At 52.3% G+C, this 21,943-nt stretch overlaps 1 protein-coding gene across 6 annotated transcripts in view; it reads right to left on the bottom strand.

Moving 5' to 3' along the window:
- Positions 1-21,943, bottom strand: part of RAPGEF1 (Rap guanine nucleotide exchange factor 1) — a 136,149-nt gene that overhangs the window by 34,607 nt on the left and 79,599 nt on the right. For all 6 annotated transcript variants that reach the window (XM_068974869.1, XM_068974908.1, XM_068974880.1 and 3 more), the window contains 7 exons: positions 21,152-21,308; positions 9,011-9,099; positions 8,190-8,342; positions 7,598-7,721; positions 7,001-7,184; positions 5,410-5,910; positions 1,682-1,884 (listed from right to left, as the gene is read on the bottom strand). In XM_068974869.1, coding sequence (XP_068830970.1) covers positions 1,682-1,884; positions 5,410-5,910; positions 7,001-7,184; positions 7,598-7,721; positions 8,190-8,342; positions 9,011-9,099; positions 21,152-21,308 — 1,411 coding nt within the window. The remainder of the gene's footprint in view (positions 1-1,681; positions 1,885-5,409; positions 5,911-7,000; positions 7,185-7,597; positions 7,722-8,189; positions 8,343-9,010; positions 9,100-21,151; positions 21,309-21,943) is intronic.

The raw sequence follows: 21,943 nt of genomic DNA, 5'->3' as shown, positions 1-21,943 counted from the left end.
GCCTTGCCACGTGGGGCCAGCTTGCCATCAGGCATCACATGACGCTCTCTGCACCTCAGGTTTCCGGCAGATGGCTGTGTGCACGTGAAGCACCTAGAACCAGGCCGCCCTCAGGGCACGTGGGCCCACAGGTGTACCTGTCATGCTCACTTCTGTCTGGAAAACAGGGTCACACTTCTTGCACTGGCACTGAAGAAGGGGCGCCCAGCAGTCACACACGGGGTGTCTCACGTGTCTGGGCTTCCGCTTCTGCTGTGGGCTTTGAGCCCGTCTCTCCAGCTCTCTCAGCCTCACTTTACTTAAAGTGGGGGTGACAGGGGCCACGGGGAGGGGATGTTCATAGGATGTTTGCCCACCCTCCAGGGATCCCTGGCAGCCTCTCCCTAGAGAGCCCCTTGGACCGCCACCCTGCCTCGAGGTGAGGCGATGTGACTCTCACAGGGCTGGGATTTAAGCGCGTCCCTCAGGGTTCTCTCCCCAGGGCTCAGCTCCTGTGGGCACCACGGGACACAGAGGACACCCAGGGCCGGGCAACGGGCACCTGTGCACCCAGCAGGAGGGGCTGAGAAAACCAGATCTCAATGAAACTGGCCCAGCTGTTTAAACATTTTAGGTCAGGGGTCCCTGAGGCAGGCATCTATGTGTCTGCGGTGAACAACAGAGACTCACATTCGGTCATATCCAGCTGTCTGTGGGGAGAGCAGGGCAGGTGAAGAGCTGACACCTGAGCACAGCTGGGGAGACACAGCTGGTTAGTGCAGGACTGGAACCCAGACCCCAGCCTGAGCCTGGCCCGCCTTCCACAAGACAGGCTGCCCCTGTCCCAGAGCCCCCTGTGCGGGGGCAGGCTCAGGGACTCTGGGACCAGGCATGGGCTCAAGGCCCAGTCGCAGGACTGCTGAGGCCCAGGCAGCTTCCAGGAGTGACCTCAGGACCTTCACCGCCTGGCCATCTACCTCCCAGATCAGCCAGGACAGCGTCCCCTCACAGGGGATGAAGGCGGCCCTCTCTGGTTGAGATGAGCGGACCAGCCAACATGAGGGCGAGAGCAGGTGCAGCTCTGATGGACTGCCCTCCCGGGGGCACCCTTCCTCGAGAGCTTGGCTGGACGGGGCGCTTCGCTTCTAGAGCCTGACCACAGCCCCTGTGGTTAGGAGGCTGGTGGCGGAGAGAAGAGGGTTGAGAGGTGCACCCGAGTGACCCCCGCTGGTCCCAGCATCTCTCCAGCCTGCCCACAGCCTGATGGCCCCTCTGTGCTGCCTACATGGGGTCCTACGCAGGAGAGGTTTTAAAGGAGGAAGGGTGTGCCGGCCTAAAACACAAAGCGGCTCTGTGTCAGCCACCCTGCTTATACAGAGCTGGTCCTCACTGGGCCAGCCCCGGCTGGGGGGTGCAAGTGGTTGGGCAGTGAGGCCCACTATGTAAATCGAGGCCACAGATGGCCCCGCACAGACCCTGCCCTGTGCTCTGATTGACTCCCTCCTTTCGGGGAAGTCTATATTGCAGCCACAAAAGAGAGAGAGAGAAAAAAAAGTGTCTACAGAGAAAGCAAACATTCTGAGTTCAAGCCAGTGCCAGCTGCAGGGGCCTGCTCTGGAGGAGCAGCCAGTCCTGCAGGGAGAGGTGTGAGCAGGAGAGCGGGCCCAGCGGCCCAGGCCACTCGTGGGGGGCCCCCACTTACCAGCTGCCGCTGCTTTGGGGGCAGGGCAGGGGGCGGGGCGAGCTCGTGCGGGGCGTCGCCGGCGCTGAAGGAGTCGTTGAAGCCGTACACCTCCATGAGCAGTTTGTTCTTCTGCTGGTACACGTGCTCCTTCTGTGGCGTCTGGTAGAACATGGAGGGCTGTGGCTCCGAGTAGTCCTCAAGCAGCTGCATGTAGGCCAGCACTGCGGGCACAGAGGGACCGGGCTGGGCAGGCGGCGCACAGACTGCAGCCCGCCCTGCAGCGGCCCAGGAGAGGGCCTGGGGCAGTCCGCGTGACTGCCATACGGACCTGGGTGCCGCCCGCATGTCATGAGGCCTCTAGAGGAGAGGGTGGCATGGGGGTGGGGCGGGGGGCAGGCTCTGCGGGAACTCCCTTCCTTTCCCCTCTGTCCCGTGAACCTGGAATCACGCTAGGAAACAGCCTGTGTTTAGAGAAGTGCAGGGGCGCACCCACTCCTGGCCAAGAAGCCCTCGGGGTTTTCCAGCCTGTCGAGGGCAGGGCTGTGGCTGGGGTGCAGGCTGCTGGGCCCCTGCCCATGCCTTCGGCTCTCAGCTCCTGGACCGTCCCTGGGGCTTTCCGCACGTCTGTTGCGGCCGCTCTTCCTGCAGCCCTGAGAGCCCGACGCTCCCGCCTGAGCAACTCAGGCCCCGATGAACTGGCGTTCACCAAGGCCCCTCACCCGTGTCCCTGCCGCAGGAGCCCCTCTCAGCCCCGCGCTCCATCCCTTCTGGGCCCTTCTCATGGCTCCTCATGAGCTAGCTGGGTTTCTCACATTCATCTGATCGTCACTGAGCATCTGCGACGTGCCAGGAGCTGACCGAGGTGCAGGCACTCCGCAGGGGCCAGCAATGGCTCTTTCACACGTGGGGGCTGACCCCCCTCCCCAGAGAGACAGAAAACAGGCCGAGGTGGGGGTGTCCCACAGAGAACGGCAAAACAGGAAGGCGAGGGGGCTTCTCCAGAACATGGTGAGGATGGGTGGAGGAGTCTTCCAGGAGGGGCAGAGCCCTGGGCTGGGACCAGGGTCTGCAGGGCAGTGCTCCGCGGACAGTGGGGGCCTGCACGGGCGGGGCTGTGTTAACCGGGCAAGGAAGGGGCCTGAAGCACGGGAGGGCACGGGAGGGCACGGGAGGGCACGGGAGGGCACGGGAGGGCACGGGAGGGCCCCACCCCAGGAGCTGCCTGTCTTGAGAAGCCCGTCTCGAGAAGCTGGGAGAAGACAGTTTGGGGGGTGCTGAGGCTGTTCAGGTGAAAGACTCCATGGGGGTGGGGACTGCTTCTCGCTTGAGGGCGGAAGCTGCTGCCCGAGGACAGGGACCCTGTGCCTCCCGGCGGCTGCTCTATCACCGGAGCCTCGCACACCGCTTCACAGAACCAGTGAGCGAACAGAAGCCATGGCCCGGCACCCGCCCTGTCGCGCTGAAGCGGGCTGCAGCCCCCGCGGGTCTTGAGGAGGCCCTGAGGGTAGGCAAGACGCTCCGGCCACCAAACGCTGCTCTCCCTCCCAACAGAGGCTGTCAGGAAGCTCCTCTTCCAGAGGGATGGACCCTAAGGCAGAAGTGCTCAGGCGGGGCGGACAGACCCTCTCCTCTCTAGAAGCCCCTCAGGCAGCGAGGCCTGGCCCTGCGCTCACCGCGCAGCCTCACAGCAGAGCCGCTGGCTCCTTCCTGCTGGACCCACGTGGTGCCACCGCCGGAGCCCTCTCCTCACGTGGGACATCCGTGTGGCCCGCACTCCCTCAGTCTCACGTGGGGCGTCCGTGTGGCCAGCACTCCGTCTCCTCACGTGGGGCGTCCGTGTGGCCCACACTCCCTCTGTCTGACGCGGGGCGTCCGTGTGGCCCGCACTCCGTCTCCTCATGTGGGGCGTCCGTGTGGCCCGCACTCCCTCTGTCTCACGTGGGGCGTCCGTGTGGCCCGCACTCCCTCTTCTCAAGCGGGGCATCCGTGTGGCCACACTCCCTCTTCTCAAGCGGTGCGTCCGTGTGGACCACACTCCCTCAGTCTCATGCGGGGACGTCCGTGTGGAGTGTACTCCCTCACCCCAGGTGGGGGCATCAGCACAGACTTTACTTCTCACTTCCGGCGGTGAGGGACCAGCCCCATCTTCAGAGCCAGACCTTCCTGAAGACCCTGGAGGGTTCTGATGAAGTGACTGCTGGCGCTGACTGAACTTGGGGGCCTTACGAAGCAGGGAGGGGTGGCCCAGAGTAGAAGCCCTCTTGCTAACACCAATCTACTGGTGTGGACCCGACCCCCGCACTCCTCTCCTCCAGAGGGTGGTGGGAGCTCTGGGGTGTCAGTGGCCTCTGTACACACGTGTGCTCAGTGGGTAAGGTGCTTTCGTCAGGATTAAGTACTGGCCTACTCAGTGTGACCGTGCATGCCCCAGGAGGGAGCGAAGGGGTGATGGGGCCAGAGAGGAAAGGAGGCTGGCTTGGAAGCTGAGGAGCCCAGGGGCGGGGGCGCGGCGGACACAGCCGTGTCAGTCTGGAGCGGGAGCATCCCCCTTGGTCACAGCTCGGTGCCACAAGCACCCTGGGTTCCAACATTAAGACCGAGGCAAAGACAAGTTTGCAGGACAGTCTTAGTGCTTTCAAATGACCAGAAAGTTGCCTTAACTGGAGAGCTAAACCAGTCAGACTTTCAGGCTAGCTGGAGGAGGGCAGAAGGAAACGCCCCTGGCACCTCTGTCTGCAGCTTCCTCCATGCCCTGGCTTCCTGTGAGGGAACTTCCATGACAGACGGGAATGACACCCTCAGCCCCGCGGAGCTACCTTTCCCTTCACACTGAGGCCACTACCTGAGCTGGGGGCATCCAGGGCGGTCACTAGGCGGGCACCCTTCTGGGCATGGGCCAAGCACACACGCTCGTCTAGGGTTGGAGCGTGGGCTCCACGTCCAGGTCACAGCAGTCTCCTGCCGGACGCTCCCACCAAGGCCAGGGCATCCTGGGTGGTGGGCTGACGAGGCCGCACACAGAGAGATTGTGGCAGCCAGTCTGCCCATGGAAAACAAGGCAGAACCCTGCAGGTGACATGGGGACAGGGTGGGCAGAGAGCCAGGCCACATGCAGCAGTCGGGGAGCGAGCAGAAAAGCAAATTCCACACAACGCATCTTGGGAACTGGATGGCCAACTCACACTTAGGAAACACTCAGAATACAAAGCCCCCTAAGTTCAGCTCTACCCCCAGGCCCTGATCACATCAGGTATCAGGGCCTCTGGTCCAAGCAGCAACCCTAGACTCGAGTCATCCCATGATACTTCAGGGTCTGTGAGCAGAAGACAGAGTGGGACCAGGGGCTTCTCTCTAACGACTCCTGTGTACTGCCAGGAGCCTCAGAAAGGCCCTGGGATGGTGTCTGCCCTGCTTTGCCATGACACTGCCCTGAGGCTGCGGTCCATTTTTCTCGGTCACCACATGTTCAGGCCAGGTCAGCTGACTACCATACGAGAGGCCAAACACTCTGTGGAGACCAGGCCTGAGGTTCTGCTGAGACCATGAGGAGAGGTCAGCTCACCAGGCTTTAAGAACGACCCCCAGGACTGACAACACAAGGCTCCCGGAGGCGTCCCTGTACGTGTGGGTCTGCTTTCCAGAAACGATGAGGCCATTGGTTTGACTCTGAATTACCGTTTCAATAAACATACCATCACTTTAGGGCACAAAAGGTATGACCCCACAACAGCGTAACAAACGCTTACTGTGTTTGTTTTTCTTCTCAGGGAGAGGCGGCGGTTTTTCTGGGTCACCCGTTGATTCAGAAACAGTGAAATCACCCACGAAGTCGACAGAGGCTGAGGAACCTCCTTGCTGAAAGGGAAGAATAGCAGCAAAGGGCGTGAAGGGGATGGACTGGATGGAGGCTGGGTTCTGCAGGTCGTCCTCGGAGATGTTGTCGTACTGCGAGGGGTGTCGCTCGTAGGACGCCCGGCAGCCAGAGCTGTCCAAGGTCTGGGAGGCCGCACTCCTGCGCTTCTTCTCGGGCAGGGCTGGCGGCACGTCTGTCTGCTGCCCGGGGGCTGAGGACCCATCTGGCTGGGGACAGCTGCCCAGAGGCAACTGGAGAGGATGGCCAAGAAATGGAGACCCAGACTCCCCCAGGGACTCTGGCAGCGGGCTGAGGTTACAGGCCACTTGCTGAGGTATCTGGTCTGCGTTGGAGAGGTCTTGCTGAAGGAACTCGTAGTCAGGATCGTAATGATCTGCATCCACACAACAGGGGAAGCACACCGTGAGCCCCGGCCCCCACAGAAAGGAAAGACCCCCTCCTCTTCCCTGACCCGTCCTGCTCAGGGGACACATCCCCGTCTCATCCACAAAGACTCCTGCTTTACTTTATAGGATACACTTTTCCACTGCTTATAAAAGTAAAACCGGACGGGAGTATGACTGGTACGTAGCCTATTCTTCACACTTTCCCAGATTTTTAAAAGTTTTACCTAAAAGAGAAAAACATGGCCACTGTAGAAAACGGCCAAAAACACTATGCCTAAAGCAAATCACCCACAGCCCCATAACCTAACTATAATCTCTGCTGACCGCTAGATGTATTACCTGCAAAGTTTTTCCCCCCGGATACTTTTTTTTGAACTCTGAGAAAACACCATATAAGCAGTCTTGGCTTGGTCCACTGGTCGCTAACTCAGACTGGTTTTTAGCACAGCTGCATACTATTTCTCCAAGGGGGTGTGTCATGAGTCTGCTGATTTCCTACACTAAGTGGTCAGGTTGTTCCCAGGCTACCAAGGCTCTTCATGATGCTGAGATTAATGTCTCTACATGGAAATCCTCCCATAAACCTCTGACTGTGTTCCTAAGATAAAAACTCTCAGAAGTGAAATGTCTAGTTCACAGGACATGAACAGCTCAGTGCCCTGTACGCCTTCTGCCACGCTGCCGCAGACCCCTCTCTGGCCCCACCACCCGAGGTCAGCACGTGCTGCTCACTCGCCTTCGTCCTCTGGCAGAAGCTTCCCGGGCCCTCCCCTCCGTTTACAGCTCTGAGCACGTGGGCTCCCCTTGGGCAAAGGGAGTCGAGTGACACACTGGTGGACCAACTGTAACAACAGTGACTGTTGCCATGTCTCTGCGGTCTCACAGTTACTGCAATAAACTTTCAACCCCCTTCGGAGACAGACTCTGGCATCCTCATTCTGTAGAAGAGGACACCGTGGCTCAGATCCTGATGGACTTAAAGTCAACAGAGCCAGTGACTGGCCTCACCATCTGACCTCACAGGAGCCACCAGGAAGTGTGAAGCTGGCGGTGGTGATACGCATGCCCATGGCTCACCTAGTGTTTCACAGCTTGTGTTCCGGGAGCACTGCCCACTGTCCCTGTCCAGAGAGGACAGCTGCTCATCCGACTTGCTGAGCTTGCCGATGCTGCTGCAGGGCGACAGGCGGGGAGACTCACCGCTGTACGAGTGGCTGCCTCCCGACAGCCGTCTCTGTGCGTAACAGTCCACGTCAAAGTCCTCGTGTGCAAAGTGAGAACAGGCCCAAGTCACTGCTGAGGGGTGGCGGCTGAGCCCAGGGGAGGGAGCAGGTGCGTGTACTTGGCGAAGGAAATACTGGGACGTGCACAAACTGGCTGCAGGCAGTGAACACCACGTACGCAGCACCTCCGAGACAAGGGGCCTCTACAGGCGCTCGGAGTGAGTGCTCTGATCGAGGGAGGCCCTGGGCTGGGCCCCGTCTCCCCACCCTGGGAAGGAACCCCACCACGGCCTGCAGAGGGAAGGACCACTCAGGAACGAGGGCTGCCCAGGGAGAGAGCTCCTCCCTGTGACCAAAGACAGGGACTTAAGACCACTGGGCTTCTTTCAGTTTAGGAACCGATGCACCAGACCCGAAGTCAACCTCTGCCTTTCTGGATGGGGCTAATTACCTGCCTATTGATTCCAACAGGCAAACTGGAGCCACTGGTGGCTCGACTCATGGGGGCCACGACGGCCACGCGGGTGGGGGATGGAGCCGACTGTCTCTTCTTCGGGGGCAGTGCTGGCGGAGGACTGAAACAGAGCAAGGAGCCCATCAAACCAGACAACCCGAACAAAAGCCTCTATACAGACGCCAGGGTGTGGGGTGGGAGGCTCTTCAGTGTTAGACACTGGTCCTACTTTCCACCCTTTCAGCTCCCACCCCACTCCCCTTCTGCCAAAAGCCTAGCGTCTGAAAGTCCCTGCTCTTTCCTTTCATGACAAACGGTACCAGGTTCTGCTTGGCTAGGACTAAAAGCCAGCGGCTGGGAGTTCTCAGGGCGAGGGGGCAGGGGAGGGCGAGGGGGCAGGGGAGGGCGAGGGGCCAGCACCGGGCCAGACTCCTGTCCTCTGGAGGCAGCGTCCCGAGGAAGGTCAAACCACCAACGTGCCTGAAGAGTAAGTTCTTCCCCTAATGGCACCATCTTCTTTTTGGCTGGCACCATCCGTTTGTGAAATTACAACAGAAATAGATGAGAGAGCTAGGAAAATAGAAAGTACCTGTTATCAACCACCCTAATGCCAGGTAAAGGGGGCTTGGGGGGTGCAACCTCTTCATCCATAGAGTCTGGGAGCCCCTCGGTTGACTGTGACAGGCCGGTCGTCTTGTTTAGTATCTCCATCTCTCGATCCGTCAGGGGGAGCTCAGACTGGCTGGAGGGTTGAGGAGAACTCGGGGTTACAGAAGGCCCCAGGGTAAGCACAGACCCTGAGAGTGTCAGGATGTGACCGGGGCAGGGAAGTGTCCAAGGGGCCCAGGACACAGAGCTAACACTATGCCCTGGGCTCCATGGCAAAGATGGGGTTTCAAGTCCAGTTCGATCACCCAGGGAAACTTGGCCATGGCCCCTGAGTCTGCACCTTCGTCTCCTCATCTGTGAGAGGGATCTCTGGACTGCATGATGCTTGAAAATGGCCCCAAATGAAGGTGTTATTTTTTTCACTAGGGGCTGCGAGTAGAAATTATTGCAAGGCCTTAAACTGTCCACATCACCCTCAGTAATGCTCTCAAGCCAAACCCCTAAAAACCCAATCTGTCAAAGTTGTTTCTCATTATGGGAGGAAGCAGGCCAAGAAGAGTGTAGGTGGGGTCACTCTGCATATCACACAGTGTCCTGAGAGAAGACCATGTTGAGACCAGGCAATCATTCAAGATAGGTGTGAGCTACACACACTTCACGGTAATCTGGGCTCTTACCCAGAGGTCAATGAAAAGGGACCACAGGCCTCACAGGACACAGTCTGCCTGGCAGGGGCTCCCTTCTTTCTCAAGTGTCCACGGACCGAGACCGCAACCCCTGGAGGGCTTAGTCAGCACTCACCTGTCAGGTTTGCAGGCTGGGGAGCTGGGTTTCACGGGACTTGTTGGAGACGGATGCCCCTGCTTCTCGATGGTGAGTCTGACCAGCTCCTACCCCCACACAAGAGAAATGAGGTGAGACACGAGGAGCGCTCCTCACACTGAATATCCTGACCAGGTGGCCAGCTGTCTGCCCTCCACCACCCGGAGTCCCCACTCACCCTATGCGCGAGTATTGTTTGACTCAGGTAACCTTCATGACTTCCCAAAACATGCCCTACCCGCCCAAAACACCTCCACAGCGCGCAGAGAGGTTTCGCATGCATAAAGATACTTCCTCTTGGGAGGGAGAAATGACCAGCCCACTGTCTCAGAATGACTAAATTCATCACACAAACTCCTGGCAGTGACTCCCAGTTGGTTTGTGGAGGAGGACATGCTCTGAATTCTCTGAAGCCAGGACGCTGCCTACTAACGATCAAGCTTGAGGTCTGGGGTAAGGTGGTTTCCCAGAGTGAGCTGTCTGTGGGTGTAGCATCGGTGGGTACCCAGAGATGATGGGTGGGGATCTTTGTCACCGGACAGAAAGTTCAAGGCTTATCACCTAGCAGAGAAATGACTTAAAAAAAAAAAAAGTTTTTTTAATAGGAGAAAAAAAAAAAAATTAGGGTTTACTTGGTTTTCTTTCAATGCTAATGCACTTCCCCTGACTTTGAAGAGTTTTGACAGCTGCATATACCATATAAGACCCACTCAAAAAATACAGAATGAGAGACTTCCCTGGTGGTCTAGTGGCTAAGACTCTGTGCTCCCCATGCAGGGGATCAGGGTCTGATCCCTGGTCAGGGAACTGGATCCCACATGCCGCAACTAAGACCCAGCACAGCCAAATAAATAATTAAAAAAAAAAAAAACCCAAACAAAATGTTTCCAGCACTCTCTCTAGTCTATCTGCCCCACCCCCACTGACTGCTTTCCCACTTCTGTTTCTTGGATCACTTCTGCCCAGGACTTGATACAAGTGGAACCACACAATATGTGCTCTTTTGTGTCTATCTTCTTTTTCTGAACTGCTTTATGCCATAGAATCCAGCCATTCAAAGCGTGCAATCTAGTGGTCTTCAGTCTGTCCACAGTGTTGGGCACCATCAACACAGTCAACTTCGGGGTTCATTGTTACTTCCAAAAGAAGCTTTGCGCCTCTAGGGGCCCCTCACAGCCACTAGTCCACTCTCTGTCTCTGTTCGTCTGTCTTCTTTTGCTCAGTGTGAATGGCTGTGTCTCTGTGTGATCCTTGCTGTTGCTGAGTTATATTCCAGTGTATGGATAAACCAATTCCTTCATCCATTCTCCTGCTGCTGCACTCCTGGGTAGGACCTTCTTGTGTCTCATGAGAAGGTCAGGCTTTCATCATGAACAACTACTGCTGAAATTACAGAGGAGGCAGCAGTGGAAGAAAGCGGGACAACATGGCAGTGTGCCCCTAGATCAGACTGCAAAGCTTCTCCAGCTAAAAACACCCTTCCCAGCAACCTCAACAAGTATGCCAAGGCAAAGACTTAATACCTTTCATGGTATTAATTTCCTTCATGGGACAAGCATTCTTTGAAAAAACACAAAAACTAGAAAAAAGGTGAACACACCAAAAAAAATACCGAAGAAATTCACAAATGTAAAAACCAATGGTCAATAATCATTAGAAGTTCTCTAGTTCTGATGGTAATAAAAGCAGAAACTTCCAGACTTCCATGATAGAGGGAAGCAATGATTTGGGGAGTCTTTCTAAAAGATGACTACTTGTGAGTTCACATCAAAAGCCTTAAATATCTGCATATATTTTATAACAATTTAACCCAAGGAAAATAACATGGATATGTAAAAAAATTAAGCCACAAAGAATGGTCACTGTAGCATTCTATGTCACAGATAAACTCAGACTAGTCAATATTCCAGAATTAAATATTCACTACTAGGTACTGATACAGGTCAGGAAGCAACAGTTAGAACTGGACATGGAACAACAGACTGGTTCCAAACAGGAAAAGGAGTATGTCAAGGCTGTATATTGTCACCCTGCTTATTTAACTTACATGCAGAGTACATCATGAGAAACGCTGGACTAGAAGAAGCACAAGCTGGAATCAAGATTGCCAGAAGAAATATCAATAACCTCAGATATGCAGATGACACCACCCTTATGGCAGAAAGTGAAGAAGAATTAAAGAGCCTCTTGATGAAAGTGAAAGAGGAGAGTGAAAAAGTTGGCTTAAAGCTCAACATTCAGAAAACGAAAATCATGGCATCCGGTCCCATCACTTCATGGCAAACAGATGGGGAAACGGTGGAAACAGTGGCTGACTTTATTTTTGGGGGCTCCCAAATCACTGCAGATGGTGACTGCAGCCATGAAATTAAAAGACGCTTACTCCTTGGAAAGAAAGTTATGACCAACCTAGACAGCATATTAAAAGGCAGAGACATTACTTTGTCAACAAAGGTCCGTCTAGACAAGGCTATGGTTTTTCCAGTAGTCATGTATAGATATGAGAGTTGGACTATAAAGAAAGCTGAGCACAGAAGGATTGATGTTTTTGAACTGTGGTGTTGAAGACTCTTGACAGTCCCTTGGAGTGCAAGGAGATCCAACCAGTCCATCCTAAGGGAGATCAGTCCTGGGTGTTCATTGGAAGGACTGATGTTGAAGCTGAAGATCCAATACTCTGGCCACCTGATGCGAAGAGCTGATTCATTTGAAAAGACCCTGATGATGGGAAAGATTGAGGGCAGGAGGAGAAGGGGACGACTGAGGATGAGATGGTTGGATGGCATCACCGACTCAATGGACATGGGTTTGGGTGGACTCCGGGAGTTGGTGATGGACAGGGAGCCCTGGCGTGCTGCGGTTCATGGGGTCGCAAAGAGTCGGATATGACTGAGTGACTGAACTGAGCTAGGTGCTGATTACATAAATTATGATAGAATCAAACAATGGACCATTATACTACTATTAAGAAAACTCAGAACAAGAATATATGATAGTGTGAAAAGACAATACAATGTTAAATGGAAAAGAACCCACCAGATGGCACACTGGTGTATACACAGTATGTTTTGAAAACAAAACACAACCAAGAACACATGTATAGAAGAAAAGATGGCTACAAAACACCCCTTATTTTCTTGCTTTTGCCTCTCTGCTTTTTCTTGATTTGCTACAGTGAACATATAGTAATTCTGAAATACCAATTAAAAAAGAAAACAGGCATACTCCACATAATCGGAGTCAGTGTCACCCAACTCTGTCACAGTCGATGCCTGTTCCTGGAGAGATGAGAAGGGTGGCGGTCACCCACAATCAAGGACTGGGAGAAGAGAGGAGAAGGTCAGCCTTGGCCGTTTACCACCATCTACAAGTTAAACATGACCCCCCACACGCTGAAGGAACAGCTACCTGGCTGGTGATTACAGACGAGGTGCAGAGCCAAGAGCTGACGCAATCAGAAGATGGAGCAGCCCCCCGCATCCTGTCGCCTGCAGAGGGATGGGGGAGGCAGTTTACCCTGGGGGTGCAGCATCAGGGGGAGTCCTTGGAAGCCCCACACTCACGCTCATGCTCTTTACGAGCAGGGCAAGGGAAGACAGAGAAGTGTGTACACTCGCATCTGCCGAGGCAGGAGAACATTCCACTAATTCTTGAGCGACTATAATTAGAACGCCATCTTTCTGGCGAAGCAGCTGTGCAAAGCCAACTAATGAACGACAGCAACAGAATCACCGAAGACAGCACACGTGTGCAAGTGTGCACCCGCATTCCAGACCAAGGCAGAGCCCGGCGCCCCCGGCCCCCACCCCGCCGGGCCCAGGCCCAGAGCCGCAGGCGAGGGGCATGGTGACCATGCCCTCCAGCCCAGACAGCCTGGCCAGTAGGCCTTCACGCTCACAGGTAGTAAGAGCGCTCTTAGAATGGGTGCGTCCTTGGCCACCGGGCCAACACCCTCAACCCCACTGAAAGCCCTGTGCCCTCCACTGAAGCCAGATTTCTGGGAGGACGTCACACTTTCTGGTCCTCCTATACACAGGTTAGGAAAGACTGAGAGACGACTGAGACTGGGTCCAGAGCTGGTGGCTGTGCATCAGACAACTGCCGGTTCATGGAAAAGCAGTTTCCAAAAGCCAGAAAGGTATTTGGAAAAGTCTCTTTCTAAATACATAATGCTTCATTTCTATGTTCATTTTATTCATACTGAGTGATCACAGAGACGCTTCCATCTGAAATGACCCTCGTCCAGTCAAAGCACAGTTCGGGGCTCAAGTAAGACACACTCCTATCTGTTCTCACCTTCTTGGTCCCTGCCCGGCAGAGGGCACGCGGGCTGTGCGTGGGGAGGCCAAGCCCTCCAGGCTCACATGGGGAGAAAACACACTGTAGCTGGCAAGCGCCCTCCTCTGCAGCTGGGGGCCTGCTGCTCTGCTCAGGCAGTGTCCCGACCTGTCAACGTCTATCCTCTGCCTCCGCCGGGCCCTGAGCTTACGGCCACAACACAGCCCCTCTACTGGCGAGCTGTCCGCTGGACGCCGGCCACTGGGGAGCTTCCTGTATCTAGAGGTACAGTGCCATCACAGGCTGGTGCAGCCCCTGTGTGACTTTCATGGTGACAAAAAGGGACTTTCCTTCCCACCTCCTAAGTGGTGGCGAGGCAGCAACAGAACAGAGGAAGTGTCTTCCTTCCCGTCCATGCTCAGGACAAGGCAGGGTGCTGAGCAGGCAAGGTGCTTGCGGGCAGTGGGCTGGTGGGGGACTCCTGAAGGCTGCTTCTGGAGTTCACAGCAGCTTCAACACAAGGCAGCCAGAGGAGAGCTCAGCTTCCATCAGCCCAGAGGCGGGGCCAGGCCGGCATGGGGAAGGGGCGTAACTGAGAAACTGAGCGCTTGTGTCTTCAATAAAGCTTTCAGGAGTCACCCCACAAAGGCCCTGAGCAAGCTTACTCTATCCCTGAGAGCCCTTCCCCTGACTCTGTAACTAAGCAGAACATATCACAGCCCCAAAGGAGCTGCTGCTGCTGCAACTTCTAGCTGGGTAGGAAGTCCTTCTACACCCAACACCCGTGAGAAGGAAAAAGCAGTCAATGTTCAGTGCAGTGCTTCATGTCAGCAGGTCTACTAGAAAAAACACTTGGTGAACTGCTCAGAAAGTGGATTGGGGAGGGCTTATCTTACTTTAAGACACCCTGTAATTTAAAAAACATACCAACAGAACACCCCCAATCCCAGAATGTATGAACCTGAAATAGCATGACGCCTTTCCTGACTTATGAAAGTACATCCAGCACAGTTCCTACGCGGCAGTTTCCTTCTGTCCATACCCTGGCGTCTTCCTCTCTCCCCTTCCCTCTCTTTCTCCGCTTCTGTAAAGCAATGAACACTAAGAATACTGCACACAGGAAGTACGCAGATAGAAGGAACATAGGACGGACCATGTAGCCATGTGGCCACACAAAGAAGAACTATTTCAAATAACTGCAAAATGATGGCTGACCTGAAGGTCAAAAATAACTCTGACATATCTTTAATAATTTCTAATACTCATGCTGATGGAGGAGGTTGCTGTTACTCTGAGTCTACTTACTGTGTTTGCATTCTGAAAAAGACAAATGAGTCATTACGTTGATATTTTTGAAAACTCAGATTTTTCAGGGTGGGAGGAAGGAAATTAAGATATAAGCTTGATGAGGCTAAGTTAAAACTCCAGTGGTCTAGTGAACTGGAACTTCCAGAATAAACTCAGGGCATGTTTTCTCTTAAAGAAACTAGCACGTGGCCAGTTAGGAGCAACCAGGAACTGTGGAGTGAGGTCTCTGAACACCATTCCCCGAGAAAAGGGACCTGAGCTCCCTAAAGGAATCTGGCTGATGCCAGGTCAGTGGGAAGAAATGTACTAGGTGATTACAACTCAATAATAGTGATAATTAAAAAAGATGAATAACACAATTTAAAAATAAACAAAAGAACTGAATAAATGTTTTTCTAAAGGCCAGTAAGCACAGGAAAAGATGTTCAGCGTCATCAGCCATCAGGGAAATGAAAATCAAAAGCACAGTGAGGTACTGCTGCAAACCCACTAGGCAGTTGTATCAAAGAAGCCAATGGTGACACGTGTTGGTGAGGACACGGAGAAACTGGAACCCTCGTGTATCGCTGGTGGTGATGCACAGAGGTAGGTCTGCTTTAGAGGTCAGTATAGTGGTCTGTTACGAGATCACACACAGAGTCACTACATGGCCCAGCACCTGCAGTCTTAGGCGTATACCCAAGAGAGATGAAAACATACATCCAGACAGAGAGTCAGACACGAGGGAGCAACAACAACAACCCACAGAAAAACTTATACCTGAGTGTTTGCAGCAGCAGCATTACCCCAAACTGCCAAAAGGTAGAAACAGCGGAGATGTCCATATGTCCATGAATAAATAATATGTGGTATATCCATGCAATGGAGTATAGTTTGGCAATAAAGAGATAAAGTACTGATACACGCCACAGCATGGATGAACTTCAAAAGTATGATGTTAAGTGACAGGACCAATCACAAAAGGCCAGACGGTATAGTACATGAGTCCATTTACACGTGTAGAGTGTTCAGAAGAGGCAAATGTACAGAGACAGAAAGCAGACTAACAGTTACCAAAGGCTGGGGGGATGGAGAGGACAAGGGCAGGGTCTGGGGACAGTACAAAGGGTATGGGGTTCCTTTCTGAAGCTATGAAAATGGTCTAAAATCAGCTGTGGAGCTGGCTGCACAATGCAGAGAAGATGCTAAAGATCACCACACTGTCCATTCTAAATGGGTGAAGTGAACAGTGGAGGCATTGTGTCTCAGTAAAGTTATTACCACACTTACACACGAGTAACTACAAGATGAACCCGGAACATCTTTTCATACCCCAAAGTGAGAAAACCATCAAAGACTTCTGGGGTCACGTCAAAATGAACTCAGCAAACAATCTGAAGAAGCTGTCACTGCTCAAAGATGGGACGGGAACATCACTACAGGTCCTATGTGCAATGGACTGGACACTGTGTGTTTATGCACCTGCATTGAGAATGTTCCAGAAAAATCTCAATCCACAGGTCATGTTAGAGGAAGCTAAGAAACACTCAATCTGATAACCCGTAAGTAAAGAAGGAAACGGAGCGTTGATCCTGCCTCTTCCCTGGGAATTATAACACAGGGTAACCATGACTGACAAGGGGAGGTCTCTCTCAAAGTAATCCCGCTAAGGAATGAGGAAGGGAAGGCAGGAAGAATCAGAATGCTGCCATTTAGCAACCCCAAGGAATGAACCATCTAAGCAATCATAATCAACGGCTATTAGCATCAAAAAGGGAAAGATGTTCTAGAAGGAGGTGCTGGGCAGCACCCAAGAAACATTCTTCTAAATACACAAATTTGAATCTGATTTAGCCTAGTTTTCCAGGAAATTCAAGGGACAGAAAGAAAAGTGAAAGTGTTAGTCGCCCAGTCGTGTCTGACTCTGCGACCCTATGGACTGTAGCTCGTCAGGCTCCCCTGTCCATGGGATTTTCCAGGCAAGAATACTGGAGTGGGTAGCCATTCCCTTCTCCAGGGATCTGTCCAATCCACGGATCGAACCCAAGTCTCCTGCACTGCAGGCAGGTTCTTTACCATCTGAGCCCTCAGGGAAGCCCTCAAGAGGCAGAGGAACATGTTGAATAATACTGCAAAGATGTGATCAGCAAAAGCAGAGTGTGGGAGACTTTCAGGAGAAACAACCCTTCCTTAAACACACACACAAATAAGTTGCAAGGATAAAACTACAGAGAAGGGAGAACTTTAGACACCTATTAATGAATAACAGTGTGTGGAATTTATTTGGATATGAAATTGAAAAACAAACTGATTGGAAACAGCAAGTTACTCCCTGCAGGCCAAATCCAGCCAAGGGCTTGCTTCTGTTAGGTAGTTAGCATAGGACAACGGAGTCCAGAACAGTGGTGGCTAAAAGACAAGCAAGGGAAAAGCCCGCGAAAATAGAGAAAAGGAAGGTCCGTCTGAGGACTGGAGCGAGGACCTCAGGCAGAGCAGTGCTCCTGGTTGGCCCGATTTACATAGGGCAGGCCCAGGGGCGGGAAAAACGTGTAGAAAGAAGATCCAAAGGGCAGGAGCGGGGGTTGTCTTTCTCCTCTGCACGCACGCCCTTTTTCTCTCTCTTTTCTCTTTTGGGTCCGCGTGCCCTCACTCCTCGAGGATGTATTTTCCTTTGTTTTCTAAACAAAACGGAGCTGTAACACGGAGCTGTAACACTGTCCGAGAGCTGTGATGCACCGAGGGCTTTAACGTCCATCGCTTCAAATGTTTGTTGTGATGAGACAGAACCGAGGAAATTACACACTCCCCTGACACTTCTGTAAGGCTCTCAAGGTAAAAATGCTTTGTTTCAAAAAATGAAATTAAAACAAAAAACAAGGACTATGCAACAGGCCAATATGCAGCAGAAACCAACCATAGCCACAGAAACCTAAAACATCTCTCTGGCCCTTCGCAGAAAGTGTACCTTGCCCTGAAGCTATGTGTTAAGGTATTTACAGATGAACGGATGTTAGGATGTCTCAAATTCACTTCCAAATAAACCAGAGGAGCAGGAAGAGGTCTGGAAGGAACAAGACTGGCCAACCGTGGAAGCTCTGTGATGAGGCTTCATTACACTGTTCTCTTTTTGCAAATGTCTAAACTTTGTCATAATAAAAAATTTTAAAATAGGCTGAACAGGGAATAAAAGTGATGGCTGATCTTAAATGTCAGTGTGGCAGAGACAGCCCGGTGCCCCACAGTATCTGCTCTTCTTTGCTAACAGAATTTCACTCGGGCATATGACTAAGCTCTGGCCAATGAAAGGTGAGAGTCTGTGAGGCCTTGGAGTGAGGGCCAGCAAACGGAGAAAGCACAACTGCCTATCCTCTTCTCCTCCTTGCTAGTAGCTGTGATCGATGGAGACTGAACAGCCATTCTGCCCCAGGAAGTGGAGTCCGTGTGTTATGATGGTAAGAGAGCAGGGCAGGAGACCACATCCTGGCCAGTCTGTGAAAATGCCACCCTGGCCTTGGAGTGCCTATCGCTAGGCTTCTTACGCGTGAAGGAGAAATAAAGTTCTACCTCTTGAAGCCAGGATTATTTTGGATTTATTTGTAGTCAAATCTACCCCTAGCTCATACAGTCAGGAAAATATTTCTTTCAAAATATTCACCTTATTCAAGGTGAGTCTGGTACACAAGCACAGTTTTGGTTGGTAATTATCAAAGGTCACCAGAACTGTGGGTATTCCAAAGTTTTCCCCCCAGGTCAGTGCAAGACGGCTTTTTTCTTTCCCTCAATCAAAAAACTGAGTGAGTGAGTGAGTGTGTGTGTGTGTCTGTGTGTGTCTGTGTGTGTCTGTGTGTCTGTGTGTGCTGTTGGAGAAAAAGCTGGGGGGCTCAGCAGGGAGATCCAAGAGGATCTGAAGAGGTAAAGAAGACTCCAGAGAGACACGAGAGGAGAAGGAACGCTGGAAAGGCGAAACGAGGAAGAGCTGGGGTCTTGGTTTTGAAAGGACAAACTTGCGTTATCTGTTTGACCTCGAGAAACTCAGTCCTCCAACAGCCAAGTCCTGGGCTGGAGGTGGTTCCTACAGCAAATGGGGAGAGAGGGCCTTTGAGTTAAGTGGGGAGTCAATTGTCAGTGTTATGACAACTTAGACCTTAACAAGAAATGCCAGCACCACAGGTTCTGGATTGTCCCTGCTGTCCTGACTGACTCCAACCACAGACATCCCTTCGTGACGCAGGCCAGCTCCTGCTTATCCTACAGGCTTCAGCCTGCCCGTGGGGGCATCCCTGGGGAAGCATCTCTGATCACCCTGAAACATGAAGGTTCCCCAAGACCCAAGTAAGACCTCACGCCTGTTCTCCTCTACAGCCCTAGTCCTACTGTAACTAATTACACAATTGCGGGTCTTTGGCCGGTGCCCTTCCCACCTTTAGGCTGTGACCTCCAGCAGGTCAGGGACTGCCAGTTTCAGCTTCCTAATTCCACCACACTACCCAGCACACAGGGGATTCTCACTGATGGCTTCTTGAATAAAAGAAACAAATCTAAATTTCCCGAGCTCCTCACTGAGAGAATCTCTGTTCTGCTTAAAATATTTTAGGGACAATTGTGGAAAAGTTCAGACACTGACAGGTTCATAATCAACAGGTGTCTCTTTCTTGCTCCCTCCCCCTCTTCTCATCCTGGTCAATCTGAAAAAACCTGATAAATTTTCTTTTAGACAACTTTTCAACTGACAGTGGCGTGTTCACGATCCCATAAAGAAAATCCACCTGGGAATGTCACAAAGCTTCATGCCTGGAAACTCTTCTATTTGTGACGTTCTGACTGGTTTTAAACATATCATTATGATCATGAGTAGAAGGAAACCTTAACAGTGTCACCTGAGAAATAACACTTGTCAGTAACAGCATTTCCAGGAGCCTGAACAGGAAGAGGCGAGGCAGAGGCGCACACACCCGATGGTGACTCGTGGCCCCGGTCACGTCTCACTTGTCCTGCTGACCTCAGAGAGTGACCAGGAGGCTCGCATGGGAGAATGTGTGACCAGCTGCCAGGTCTAGAAAGCGACACCAGGCCCTACACAGCAGCGACCACAGGCTGCCTCTGTCCGTTTCATGGCCAAAGCTGGTGGTGTAGGGCCTAACTGTTCTGGGGAGGAAGAGACCGGGAACTCTCAGAGGATGCTGTGATGGCGTCCAGTCCCGCCCGCCTCCGAGTGAGCTCCAGCAAGGCCCCAAAGACAGAGCAGCCCTGCTCACACAGAGCAGGGAGCCACCCAGGTCCACACGGTTCATTCCAGAGCAGGTGGAGCGTTAAGCAACACTTTCTCAGCCTTCTGTTTGTAATTTCTACCCACCAGGGAGTCCTTACTCTACTCTCCAGAGCTTCTGGGGAATATCTGTGCAAGGAGGCAGCTTTTAGGAGGCTAGTAGCATGGCTGAATGGGGAAGGAAGTCTTTGGACCTAGGGTAAGTGCCCCGGCTGCCATTTTGGACAGGAGGGTCTAGAGAGGAGAAGAACCCAGTTTTTCAAGCCAAGAGGTCTATTTGCAAAGCGTACCTCTAGCACCACATAATTAATAATAAACAGCAGCGAAGATCTGAGTGCTTCATATGCCAGACATAGTTCTAAAAGCTTTACATGCATTAAATAATTGAATCCTTCCTACAGCCCCATGATATAGGGTGCCATAACTACATGTGTTTTATAGATGAGTTAACTAAGGTTCAGAGCACTTGAGGAAATTGCTCCAGTTCACAGACTGGTAAGTTGAGGTGAACACGGGTGTGAAATCTAAGTGGGCTCCAGCCTAGCCCTCCTTCCACGATATCACACAGCCTCGTCTAACAGCAGGGCCCACACCTACTCACTGCTCACAGCCCTCATCCTGACCTGCAGGCTCCCACCTGGTTCCTGCCCTACATTCTGCCTTGCTCCTTATTCACTGGGACTTATTTTCTCAATTAGGGTTTGTCCCTTGGACCCCAATTTCAGAACCATAGAACCTTCCTTAGAAGGACTTTGCTTCCCACCTTAACAATGATTCGTAATTTTCTACTATGCCATTTCTGACTTCCCTGGGTAGTAATTTCACAAATTACATCAGATTTCAGTTTTACTTCTAACTCATCTCAATCCTGCTTTTCTACTAAGAAGGTCTTAGAATATGAAAAGGTAGCAGTTGACATGCTGGGAGTTTTGCTAAGAGTCAACGCAAAAACAGCTCCCACTGGCCTTTGTCGAGCTGACAGGTGTGCACAGCCAGGGCCGCAGTGTAAGGGCTCAGTGCAGATCCAACCCAAGGCCCAGCACAGGCTGCCTGCTTCTGGCAGCCTTTCTACCTATGGGCCCAGTCCGGCACAGGTGATGCGGCTGTAAGAGCATGTGTACCCAGGAGAGACAGAAGCAGCTGTGAGATAGAGTGGCACCCAACAGCAGAGACGCTGGAAGACGTTCACTCCGACGTTCAGGAGTTTAGGAACGCGTTCTTGTGACACAAACAGCCGGCAGTGAGGCAGCTCCAGTCCTTGCTGAGGACCACCGGGAACCCGCACATACCTTCACTCCATCCAGCACGGCCTTGATGACCCCTTTCACAGTTGTCACCATCTCTTTATCTTCTGAGTTCACGCCTTCCAGCATCACTTGGTCAGACCAACGGATGAGGTTGGCGAGACTTTGGTACACTCGGCTGTAGCAGGAGGACAGGGCTGAGCTGGAGGCAGGAGGAGATTTTCAAGAGAATGTTAAAACTCCACAGTACGGCCATCACTTTAAGTCTTCTGTTTAGCACAGACCTAGTTTCTCAGCGACTCGGGTTTCTCAGTCCTTTCTATAAAATTTGCACCTCCTTTTAATAAATACACTTTTCCTCCCTGAACCTATTTCCTTATATCTGATGAAGATTTTGTGGAGCTTTATATTCTGGTCTAAGCTTTTTTTTTTCATTTCTCAACTACAACGTATAAAAATTCCACAACGAGAGTTTATGTGCTTTTTCAAACTGCACATCCTCCACGAGATTCTGATAACATCTCTCAAGGAATGGTCCACCTTCCTCTCCTCCGAGTAGGTCAGAGTGTTGTACACTTATTCTGAATTAGATAAAAACTCACAGGCTGCTCTCATCTTCCGAGACGGCCCATACTCTATGGAGTATATTTCTCTCTAAATAAATCCACTTCTTACCTATCACTTGGGCTTCCCTGGTAGCTCAGACGGTAAAGTGTCTGCCTGGAATGTGGGAGACCTGGGTTGATCCCTGGGTTGGGAAGAACCCCTGGAGAAGGAAATGGCAACCCACTCCTGTACTCTTGCCTGGAAAATTCCACGGACGGAGGAGCCTGGTAG

This window comes from Capricornis sumatraensis, chromosome 1 (assembly GCF_032405125.1).
Source record: "Capricornis sumatraensis isolate serow.1 chromosome 1, serow.2, whole genome shotgun sequence".
Taxonomy (NCBI): Eukaryota; Metazoa; Chordata; class Mammalia; order Artiodactyla; family Bovidae; genus Capricornis; species Capricornis sumatraensis.
This window is presented reverse-complemented; position numbering and strand designations above follow the sequence as displayed.